General features: G+C 40.8%; 1 protein-coding gene across 2 annotated transcripts in view; it reads right to left on the bottom strand.

Annotated features, from left to right (window-relative positions):
• BMPER (BMP binding endothelial regulator) overlaps nt 1–12,481 on the bottom strand; it is a 147,931-nt gene that overhangs the window by 57,739 nt on the left and 77,711 nt on the right. For both annotated transcript variants that reach the window (XM_034068249.1, XM_031042434.2), the window contains exons 8-11: nt 10,221–10,330; nt 9,329–9,469; nt 7,108–7,212; nt 1,428–1,473 (exon numbers count right to left, since the gene is read on the bottom strand). In XM_034068249.1, coding sequence (XP_033924140.1) covers nt 1,428–1,473; nt 7,108–7,212; nt 9,329–9,469; nt 10,221–10,330 — 402 coding nt within the window. The remainder of the gene's footprint in view (nt 1–1,427; nt 1,474–7,107; nt 7,213–9,328; nt 9,470–10,220; nt 10,331–12,481) is intronic.

Genomic DNA, 12,481 nt, shown 5'->3' with positions numbered 1-12,481 from the left:
CCCGTAGACTCCTGGGAGACCTAACAGTCTGCCAGTACTTAGAAGGGTACCTTTACTGGGAAGATGAAGCCAAGTTCTTTACAGATCTTCATGGCAAGAGGACAAGCAACAGCAGTCTGCCCTTAATTTCACATCTTATAGCTATGACCATTCCCTTATATTATCAAGGGAAGAAGTCACTGTCTTCCTTTTAACCCCTTACAGTAGAGGGTCTTCAGTGTTGTGAGGGAATGGCTGGGCCCATTATTTTCCTCCCACTCTCACATTACAAAAGAACATGAGAAAGGTTAAATAAGACTGAAACAGAAGAACAGAGAGAGGCAAGACAAAGATCAATAAATTCATGACATTAATGACATGTCATGTTCGAGAAGAGGTTTATACGAATTGAAATCAGCTGCTGGTCAGTTGAATCCTCTCATTTATCCCTTTGCTTAGTATTATTTCAAGTGTTTCTGAGGTTGCCACTTGTATTGAATTTTGTTTTGATACTGAAGACTTGCAAACTAAGTTTATTTTATCACAAGTTACACATTTCAACATAAGTCAGCTGTAGAGTGGAAAAACAGGTATTTAGCATATGGAATTTGTGCAATTCAAGACCATCCAGAATTGAGCTGATCAGCAAATCCAATCTGATTTTAGCCAAAAGAATAGGAAATACTCTCCTTACAAACCTGTTACTTCTTTCAGAATCCTTCCTATAAATCATAAAACCCCATTTTATCAATATGTCCCTATTTGGAAAAGTACTTAAACATGTCCTGAAGGAAATACATAATTGTATTCTGTTAACTTCAGTGAAGACAGGTCTCCCTGTTAACTTAAATAGGAAAAGCTTAAAAATAAGTATTTGTCTAAGTACTTTGCTGTCTGGGAGAGAACACAAGTGATATCATAAGAGGACCATTCCTGAAGTAAAAAGGGATAAAAAGGTCATGGTTGAGGCTAAGCATCATACAAATACAAGGTTAGCTTTCTATTGTACTTTCCACTGCTGCCCCAGACTGTGTCTCAGATTTCTGCACACCTTTCTTTCACTCTCACAAATCATCTGCAAAGGTGTTGGATTATACATACACATAGCTGGGCTGTTATATACAAGTATAAAAGGTACCCAGTCCTAAAAGTTACAACTTCATTTGCTTATTTTATTACCTACAAATTTCACAGGCCAACTATATCCTTAAAAAAGCAGCACCTCAGATTTGACCAAAAGGGTGTCATTTGGAAAAAAATAAAATAAAATACCCAGGCATTTTAGCTTAAACTTACAGATTTATAGGAGGCAAAATCTGTCACCAGCAATAATCACCTGCCCTTTAGCCACCTCTAAAATGAAGGCAGAAAAGCAAACATACTTCTACTATATTTATTTTCTCTGAAAGAATAAAAAAGAATTCAAAGAATGTGAAGAAAAAACTTACTTTCAGTGCAAATAGGACAGCATCCTTTCCTGTTCAGGATTTTACCCTAATTGGGAGAAAGACAGGCTGATTTAATGAAAGAGGTTTTGGAGCAATGACTGTGTCATGTTGTAAGGCTGGATAAGCCTTTGAAAATAGTTCAAGTTGTGTTTGAACTCAATGCCCTGGTTACAGCTTCAAATATCAGGTGCTAAAAACAGACAGAACTATTCAAAGAGCTTCCTGGCAGTCTTATAAGAAATGAAATACTAAAAGGGTTCTCTGTTACCACTTTTCTCTTTAGAGAGAGTGTGAGAGAATTTTGGACTCATGCATTCACAGATATCTAAAGCAGACTAGTCACTGGTTTAACAAGATCACTACCTTTTCCCCCCACCTCCCAGATTATATGTATTTCTTATTCACACCCTTTTAGTAGCCACACAGAAGCAATTTGCTCCACACCCATTCCCACACTCCCCCCACATCATTCATTTCTCCACCAAAAGGGAGGGAGGGAGGAAGGAAGGAAGGAAGGAAGGAGACACTGGTAGAGATCTAGTTTGGTCAGATTTCTTTCACGGCTAAATCTTGTGGTATCTCTTACCAAATCATATTACCAACCATGGACCAATGTCCCCAGTGAAGTAAATAGGCACACATCCACCTAAAAGCCAACAATTTGGTCCAGTCATAGCAATATGGAAAAAAAGGTTCAGTCTTTATTTACCACTCTGCCAGGTCAATTTTATTTATGATTGAGTCTTATACAAGGCTGGTTAGAAGCAGCCTTTGCATACGTACATTCACCCTCCTTTTCAGTCTTCATTAAATGAAAAGATGTTCTATCTGATTTTACTGAAATTCCCTAAAGCTAACCATCAAGCTAGAGGATAAGCCTGGAAAATTTCAGACTGAACGATGTGTTTTTCCAAGCAAAAAACTGGCATGGGTTATAGCAGAACTTACGGTGATATTGAAGCTCACCCTCATTCCCATACACCAAGCCTTTACTCCCACAGTATTTCACTACAGAGTAAGTCCCCTCTGTGGGACCACTGCTCCTGTTCCCCACCAAGCAGGTGAGCAAGGAATGGCCAACAAGAGCAAGCAAACAGCTGTGCTATTCTGCCCATTCACCAGCACAGAAAAGCTTGTGAAAACAGGTAAGAAGTAAGTAGCAGTAAGAAGTTCAGATCTTACAAGAAGTAAGGTCTATGCAGAAAGCAGGGAGGGAGGGACAGGCAGCAGGCTCTTTTGCTGTCTGCCTTGCTTTCTGCCTACAGCACTGCTAAGTTTTCACAGTGTGCATGGGAAGAAATTAACTCCAAGTATCTGCTGCAGACCAGACCAGAGCAGAGCACGCTTTTTCCTGATTGCGCTTGACGTACCCATATGGCATGAATGAGAGCTTGGGGATGACCACGCTTGGGCTTATCATCCGCAGGGCACAGAAGTTCAGTGTAAGCTTGCTTTTGAATGTGCAACTTCATGTGAACAGACTTGAGGTACGTCTGGACTTGAGAAAAAGGCTGGATCAGAGTTTCTCTGGCAGTGTGGGCAATGCCTTGATGTTTATGTGACCACTTGGGCAAAGAGAACAGCTGAGGACCAGGCTGCAACTGGGAGAAGAATCTTAAAGCACCTGCTAGGACAAAACCCTTAAAGGAGGAACAGTTAAAACTGCACAGAAACAGGGAGTTTGGCAACACGTATCTGCACGAAGGGAAGACGTGCAGCTGAATGCCACACACTGCACTGCCTCACCTCTCTGTTTCAATAAAAGAGTTGAAATCATCAGCTGAGCTAGAAGCAGCGAGAATTCAAGTGAAATTGGAATCTCCAAGGCAGCCTGCTGAGGCTGGTTACTTGAGCCACCATGTTGGCCCGAGATCCTGTTTTTGTCTTGTAGAATAAGGAAACCCATTATTGCTAACATGTGCTGCAAGAGTTCGTTAGCATTGAGGGTTCCCTTAGGAATGGGCTAAGTGATGTGATCCCATTTTTCCCTATGAATATTTATAAGCAGACCACATTTAAGTCTGTCTATTTTCTGGGATTTCTTTCTTTTTTTTATGAGGTTTTCAATTTTATGTCTGAGGTTTTTATTTTCTATTTTTTTAAGGCAAGACTAATTGCAGGGGGAAGGGGGCTGTTTGGTTGTGCAATAGCAACAGCTGTTGTTTTTTTGTGCCTCATTTGGCACTCGAGTAAAAACAGCAACTTTTTGTTTGTAATAATAACAGATGTGTCTAACATTAAATGCAGTCTGTGCTAGAGATGGGAGAACGCGTTCTGAATAAATTTTCAACTCACTTGGAGTTCACGGGTTCAAAATTCACCCACAGAATCGAACTCTGCAAATGTCTTCACATGCCATGGATTTAATTCTATTAACTTTTGCACAGCCTTAAAGCACAGAAAAGGCTGGATGCTGTAAAACTCACCCAGCTCTCCTCCAGCAGTATGAAAAGAGACAATGTTCATGACCACCATTACCACAGGCTTAAAGAGGTAGGGGGAATGCAAAGGTTTAAGGAGAGGAGGTAAGGTGGAAAATTATTAGGATGGGTAATGGGAAAGGAGTTGACACAAGGCAAGAAAGAGGCTAGAGCAGGGTTAGGGTAAGTGAATAGCAAGTTAGGTAAGAAAAGGTCTAAAGGATATCTGAAATAGTCTTACCAAGTGTTGAGATTACTCTCTTCCTATAAAGTATTTAAGCATGTGTTTAAGCTTAAGCCCATACGGAGGGCCTACTAACCTCAGCAGGACTGGACACATGCTTAATAGCTTTCCCTGAATGGAAGCCAGTGCGTACCACACCTTGCAGGCTGACACTCCAGGTAACAGAGAGGGAATATCTATGGAGTGACTCCATGAAGTCCGTGGTCAGAAAGTAAGAAACAGAAACCACAAGCCACAGGGCTCACTAGAAACCCAAGGAGTTCTAGTGTTTTACTATAAATGTGACAGGAGGGATTGAATTTGTCAGATGTATTACCTCTGCTGCAGATGACAAGAAGCTGAGGAAGACCCTTCTTGTAATTATTGATACAGGATTAAATGCTTCAAAAAAAAAAGAATAAAAGAAACAGAAAAATGTGCCTAAACCTATGAGTAAAATGAAAGAAATGGCAGGAAGAGTCTTCAAAAATACATCAGCCTGCCAAAAACACATTGAATAATACAAATGGTTTCAAGGTACTGGAAATTTTGGCAGAATGACCACTTTGAAGCCCATCCTTTAGAGAAATAAATGACAAAAATCTACATTGATAAACAGTATTTCCTCAGAAAAACCCTGCACAAAACCATGCAGGGAGTATTAGGAAGCATGGTAAAGCTTTTAAGTCGAGGAATAATATTATAGGTTCCTTGTGAATCTCCAATTCTTTCACACTCAGTTGTGTGTATCATAACACAGTTTTAATGAGATAATTTTATGTGGCCTGACACCCTAAGGGACACTAAACAGCCTTTTATTCCACAGCAGTCTTCAATAGTCAGCAGAGACTGCTTACTGCCAGAAATGTTGTGAAGAGAGGGAAGAAATGGAGTTCACACCCCTGAAGTTTGCAGAGACAGCAGCATAACTGTGCATGATATCCAGACTTCCAGTATTAATAATATAACTTTACCTTGAATAATGTGGTGTGTTTGATTAATGTTTCTACATTTGTGACAGAATATCTCATCAAAGAGAGTGGAGGAGAAATGAAAAGTAAAAAATTTAAATGCATTAGCATACATTATTTGCTTTAAAACTATCTGGAACCCACTTGGAATAGGAAAATAAATCTCACTCTAGGATTTACATTCTTTCTCCTACTTGTCCTTCCAATTTAGCTTGGAAGAGCAGAAATGTAATATACCTGTGGAGGAGGATAGATTTGCATGCAGCTTGCTGTAGGCTCCATTTTAAGGCAGGCAGCAGGCTGACTGGTTAGATACTGGAGGGAACAGTGCTGCAGGGTGACAAAGATGGTCTTTTCTGCACTAAGGAACTGAGAGCAGGAGTCTGAGGCCTCAACTTAGCAGTTTAACGCAGTTTAGGACTTCACATTAGCCTTGAAGCAGATAAAGTAGCAGTGCTGATCGACTTAGTTATGCTGGCACAGGACCGTGGATGGTGACCACTATGACCCACTACTATGTTCATTTTAGAAGACACTTCAACTGATCACCTCAATGCTCAAATGTGAATCAGGGTACTGCTGAAGTGGTGCATTTCACTTTATATCTATATTAAGCCACATTAGTTATTTGATCTCAGAAGCAGCTTAAACGTTTGAAATGCATCAGCACAAACAAAATGTAAATGAGATGCAGTGTGTGCCAGGTTCTCAGCCAAAAAAGAATTTGAAAAGCCCAGAAGAGTAAAGGCTCTCACCTCCTGCTTATGCTGTGAATGGCCTGATTGCCATGAGCCACATCAGTTTCCCAGAAGAGCAGCTCCATCTGTTCATACTTCCTACAATGTATGCAGCATCTCACGCAACATCCGTTAACAGGAGAACTGCCCTCTGCAGTGAGTGACAGGAAAAGGATGTCCCCTCTTCTGAGGATGCAAGCACTGTCACAGCAGAACAGTGAGAGCCAAGGTACAGGCTCTCTATTCTACCACTGCTTCTGGCTCTCAAAAGTTTACACATATAAAACTTGACAAACTAGAGTTTGTCATTGAAAATTTTATACCTAGGTGTCTATGACTCATGTTTTCCCCACTGGCTTCCAGAATGGAGAAGGAAACACTGAGAAGGTGTAATACTAACGACTTGGCTCTCTGTTCTGCAGTTCTGTTCAAAGATCTGCCCCTACACGAGGTGCTATTTAGCGCTCCCTCTTCTGAAAGCTTGGGCCATTAAACCAGAATGATTTGTCAGTGACAGAAATCCAAGAAACAAGGGCTGTCCTGAGCGCTAGGTTTCAAGTAATGCTAATTTTTGAAGCCATTTAATAAAGTTACAATTACACCACTTCTTTACTGTAAGAGTGACAGAGCACTGGAACAGGTTGCCCAGGGGGAGTGTGGAGTCTCCTACGTTGGAGATATTCAAGGCCCGCCTGGACAAGTTCCTGTGTGATGTACTCTAGGTTACCCTGCTCTTGCAGGGGGTTGGACTAGATGATCTTTTGAGGTCCTTTCCAACCCTTGAGATTCTGTGATTCTGTGACTTTCTGCGTTCATTTCAGACTTCCAAATAGAAAATACTCAGGCTGCAACCTTAAGAGAAAGCAGCACCACGTGACTGAAATAATATGCTTTGCTTTGCCTAATTTACATTTTCAACCAAGTATTAAGCCTCATATGCATTGAGAAATGCAAGACCAGCAACCTCCTGTGTCCTGCCTTGACAATAGGCATGCTCTTGAAATATTATCATTAGTCATCTCACCACCCTATGAAGCTATTGAATATATGTGAAAGAAATGTTCTAGTCCAGATACTTAGGACAGAGGAAGTTAAAGAGAGGAGGAGAAAAGCAGCACAGAGCCTTCAATGCAAGGACAGAGTCAGGAAGCCCATATTCAGGGTAGCAGTAGCACACTTGGGGAACACCTGTCTAAATGAATATGCCAGATAATCCCTTCTTTCCAATCTGCATGCCCCACTGCCATGGATACACTACCAAGGAACACTGAAAAGGACAACGGTGGAGAAAGAAAAGAGAAGAAAGCTCTGTTCTCTTAAAAAACTCACATGAGGACAGCTGCTGACTGGAATGCACTGCTTCTTGCGACACTCTGTCTTGCCTTTTACACAAGCACAGATGGTGCAGTTCACAGAGGACCACATCTCTCCATCCTGCAAGAGGGAACATGATACAGTATCAGCTGGGGTGGCAACAAGAAGCTATTTCAGCAATGTATCATTGCACAAGAAAGGATGACTTTTCCTTTTGGCATTGTGTCATTGTTTAGCCTAAATTATTTGGAGGTGTCTGTCTATGACCAGTCAGATTCAAGACAAAGTTCACATTCAGCAGGGTTTTCTTCTCTTTGGAACTCTAGGTCAGAAATCCATTTTCCCAAGGGTAACCAAATCACATTTGCGTTTTTTCATCAGTGTCCTGCTTATCTGCATTGTTTTCTCTCCACTGTGTGCCTGAGATGTGATCACACCTACCACCAATTTTCATTTAAGCTCACATAATGAGAAAAACCTGATTCACTGGGTTGAGTGACACCTCTAAGTTGTTGCACGTGAAAGCATTCGATTAAGATGTCAGCATATAGTGAATTTATTCCCAGATGCAGCATCATTTTGGCTTAGGGCAGGAATGGTCGAATAATGAATCCTAATTTAGATTACTTACAGCACTTTCACAGATACTTGATCTGCTAAACATCTGAGAATGCTTAGAAGAGATACAGTGCTGAATTTCTCACATTCAGAGAAGGTAAGACAGTTTGTGTATAGTTATCAAAGTCATAGGTGCAGAGCAAAATATGCCTCATGATCTTGTCCCCACTTATTTGGAAAGGATTGGTTGTGGAACTGCCCTGGTTCCTTATACACAGTGTTGCATTTGCTAAATACGGTTCCTAAAACATTCTGTCTCACCCACTTACAGTCTTGTGCTAGCCCGCTTAGAGCAAAAATGTGCCTGTTTTCTGTTTACAGGGCTGCTGTGAAGGAAGGGTGAAGATAGATCTGACAGGAACAGGCAGTCCAACCAGACAGCTGTGAACAATTATGTGCCCACCTCGACATGATGTTTTGACCAGAGTGGAAAACAGACTAAATTACAAATGCCAAAGAGCCTAACTTATTCAGCACGGCATCCCTGGTCAAAGACTGGCTCTCTCCTGTCTTTTGTTTCCAGGCCATGCAACCATTGCCTGATGTTCCTGATGCAGCACATGTTCTTGTGGGCCACTAATGACTGCTCTCCAAGCATCTGCTGAGGTACCAGCATACATCACAGCTGGTTTTACATGGGCGTGCAAAAACACATTCGCTGTGCCCATTCTACTCATGTTAGACCATTAACCTCAACAGAGCGATGCTGGATTTACCTTTTTGCTCACAAAGCCAGAAATCAGTGGACTGTCTCGTTATTTTTTCTCACTCCATATAATACTCAGTAATATAATAAAATCTTCACAAGAAGCAGGATATTTTAGTTGGGTGCCTAAGAAGAAGGCATGTGTTCCTGAAGCACAATAGCACCAGTGTGAAAGCGCCAATCACATGGTGTATAGTCTCAGCGTACAGTAGGTTCACATGTAATTTCCAGAATAAACACTTTAGCTAGGTACACAAAAGATGGAATAATTGGGAAGTAACTCTGGCTGACCAAACCAAGTATTCACAAAGATTTAACATTTGATCTGATTCAAGAGTCTCATAATTCACAGATGGCTCATGAGGTGACAGAATCTTCTTCTGACACAGTGTAAAAAAAAGCCACATCACTTGGAAAACCTAACAGGGTCTCAGCAACAGAAGTGTTCTGAAAACACTGGGTGAGAATGCAGTAGGTAACAGTTACAGCTATCCCAGTATAAGATGTCAGGGATGCTGTCCTTAGCAGAGACTTGAAATGTAGTAAATCAAAATGAATAACTTTCAGCCAAGACAAACTTTGCAAAGCTCCTATTAGCTCAGCTATGGAAGAGACTCTTCGGCTCAGTAGGTAAAGCCTACACAGCACTCAGAGTATCTGCTCCATGAATACCAGTGGGAAAGCAGAGGACTGCTGTTTCTTACAAAAAATGTATTACCTGTCATGAGACAGCAACTTGAATCTCTGCATACAGAGAGGAAGACAACATGTCTCACCAAGGAGGAACTAAACTTTAACTGCTGTGTATTAGCAGAATTTACACAAACTCAGAAGAAAACTTGCAGACGGAAAGCTCTGCAAAGCTTTGCTCTTGCAATGGCATCTATTCTTGAGCCACACCTGAAAATTTACCTGGAAGATCTTGTTGCCAAACTTGCACATTCTCACTTCCTCAGGAGAGAGATATGAGACACACTCCTTGCAGCAGTGGTCTTTGTTTTTATTGCATTCACCAGGAAGTAAGCACCTCTTCTTACATATCACTGTTGAATCCTAGGTAAAAGGACAAAAGGAAATCATGAAATCATCACACGATGTTTGTGCTCCTGTGTGTCCTTACTATAACATTTCTGCTCACTCAGTCATGCATCCACCCCCACTACAGCCCAAGTGCTTTGAATAGGTAGGTAAAAGGACAAAAGGAAATCATGAAATCATCACATGATGTTTGTGCTCCTGTGTGTCCTTACTATAACATTTCTGCCCACTCAGTCATGCATCCACCCCCACTACAGCCCAAGTGCTTTGAATAGGTCAGGTCAGAGAAAATAAAAATGATTTACTGGATTAAGGGGCTCTTTGGTGGCCTGTGAAGCTGAAGCCCAACTTCTTCTTCTGTTGCCCTGCAAAATCTTACTGATTTGGTGACACTTTCATGCTTTTTACCTTGATGCAGAAGTGCTCGTGTTCAGTTCATTTAAAGGAGCTGAAAAAAATCACTGTCTACAGCAAAGATACGGTAATTTGCCATTTAGAAACACCTCTTCTCCTCTAATGAAAACTCGAAGTGGATCACATAACCTGAAGAAACTCCATTTTGGAGCATGCAGCATCAGGCAACATCTCAGTTGAGGCAATCAGTAGCTTTTTAGACTTCCCTAGCACAACTGCAATGCTCTTCAGATCAGATTCTCAGGGACCACACAAGATGCCAAAGTATTAGGGTTTATAATCCCACAGCCCTACAAATTACTGCCAACCCAGATGACCAGCGGCACACAATATCAAAGCACTGCAGACTTACCTTGCATGTACACACTGTGCAGTTGTCATAAATAAATGAAGACCCATTATCATACACGTTGCTGTGAAAGAGACAGCTTCCAAATGGGAGGTCAAACACTTTCCTCTGTCCTGAATATAAATAAACAGTAATAGAAACAGAATGTGGTTGAAAAGATGCCATATTGTCAACAAAAATAGTAGTGCTTATTGTCACCAGACCAAATTAATGTGCAATGTGTCATTTGCTATGTGTTTCCATTTTGGCATAAAAAAAAAATGTGCTTTTAACAGTTCACTGTTCTTCTAGCACACATTCATCTGTACAAATTCTGCTGTGGGAGGGAATGTAAATATGATTTATGGCATGTTTATATTGGAAAAATCTTTCTTCTCCTTCTCATCATAAAGTGCACAGTGCAGCTAAAGGAATAAAAAGTAAGCCCTGCAAACTCTTAGGGTAGGTACACTTAAACTAGTTTAAACAGTCTTTAACGTAATGCAATAACTTATCAAATAAAGCAGCCTTAACTGGTTTTAGCGTATCTACTTCAGGGGTTCACAGCAGCCAAACTAAATCAACTCAGTGACAATGGTGCAAAAAACCCCAACATAGGTGTTGTCCGGTCTCATTAAGATAGCTTAGTGTACCATGTTCACATGGGTTGTAAGAAATGCAGGCATTTGCAGCATTTATGAGCAGAATGAGGGCAACACGGGATATTTAATTTCCATAACCCATAAAACATTTGTGTTTCATGAGACTGAGGCAAGGTTAAGAGCACTATACAGGGAAGGCGGCATCAATATCAAATCCTTCCTAAAGTCCTGCAATCTTGCAAGCACTTTTGCATTCAGGTTGCAACACACTGTGGTCCTCCAAGCTTCTCCTCTTCCTCAGCTTGTTTCCTAGTAGGTTATTTTAAACAAGTGATCATTATGATACATAAACATGAGCTCTTTACAAAAACACTGTACTTATCTTCCCTTTTTAAAATACCTTCTCTTGTTTACTTTTGGTGGCGGCCAACTAGCAAGCTCTTTAATAAGTGGCTCTCAGTCTCCTGGCTTATCATTTCTGAGGTCTGATATCAAATAGGCATCAATTCTGAGATAGGGAATGGTGACTGTAAGTGCATACAAGAAGCCACTAAGTATTAGGCCAATACTTTAGCTCTCAAACCACCATGTGCTGGCACTCTGCAATTCCTTCCCTTTTCAATAATTATTGATAAATGTAGGACAGCATAAAAGAAAAAGGTTCCGTTTTCCTCTGAGATGTAAGTGAACAAAGGATAAACACACAGCAAAATCGACTGGATTAGCCTTGAGTTTTTACAAATCTGATGTTAAAATAACTATTAAACAAAAGTTAAGAAAAAATTGCTATTTTTCAGTTAGACACAGTTTGAACATCTCTCTTACAAATTAGCTACCTTGTGCTAATCTATGCTTGTATAACCAGCCTTCCATTTACTGAACCAGTATCCTTCTGAAAAGGCTCGATTCCTCTTACAGAACTAACATATAAAATCAGCTGAGGATGCTCACTAGCCCTAAAAGGAACTGCTCTACAATAATGCAACACTTACAGGCAAAGCCTGACCACAGTCCTGCCTTTAACAACACTTCTACTGCTCTATGTGGGGCCAGGATTTCAATCGAATAACTTATGTCAGAAAGTGAAGAGAAGTCCAGTTCTTTCTCACACCCTCTTCCCATGCCTTGCAAACCACCCAGCTCAATTCTGGGTGGCCAACCCTGCTCAAATGGTTGGTATAAAACCACTGACAAAGGAGCTACCACTTCTAAAAGATGTGATGAAGATACTGGCTTAATGGTTGGCTTTGCTGGCCCATAACCATTAGTTAAACTAATAATTCAAGTCCCAGTAAAGTCAACTATATTCTTCTAAGTTATATATGCTGAGTATCAGGAATTCAGTTGCAGGGAGAGCCTCCGCATGATACTTTAAAAGCCTTGCCTCAGCATCCCTGAAAATGTTTCTCTTTCCTAACTGCCGTGTGGTGTGCTACACATCCCTTGGCTCTACCTCCACTAAAAAACTTCCAACACTTCCTTGTGAATAGACATTACCTATTACAGACATTTCTAAGGAAAAAAGAACCTGCAGGAAAATCCCCATGAAGAAGTCAAAAACTAAGCTGGGTTTTGAATGCCTGGATCAAGGAGGGGAAGGCTCACTTGGGAAAAGCACGGGATGGAAAGGACAAGGGAGTTTATAGAAGGAAAAGAAAAATGTCAAAATGTCAAAATAGAAGC

This window comes from Melopsittacus undulatus, chromosome 1 (genome assembly GCF_012275295.1).
Source record: "Melopsittacus undulatus isolate bMelUnd1 chromosome 1, bMelUnd1.mat.Z, whole genome shotgun sequence".
NCBI lineage: Eukaryota > Metazoa > Chordata > Aves > Psittaciformes > Psittaculidae > Melopsittacus > Melopsittacus undulatus.
Note: the sequence above shows the minus strand (reverse complement) of the source record. Positions and strands in the feature narration are given on the sequence as shown.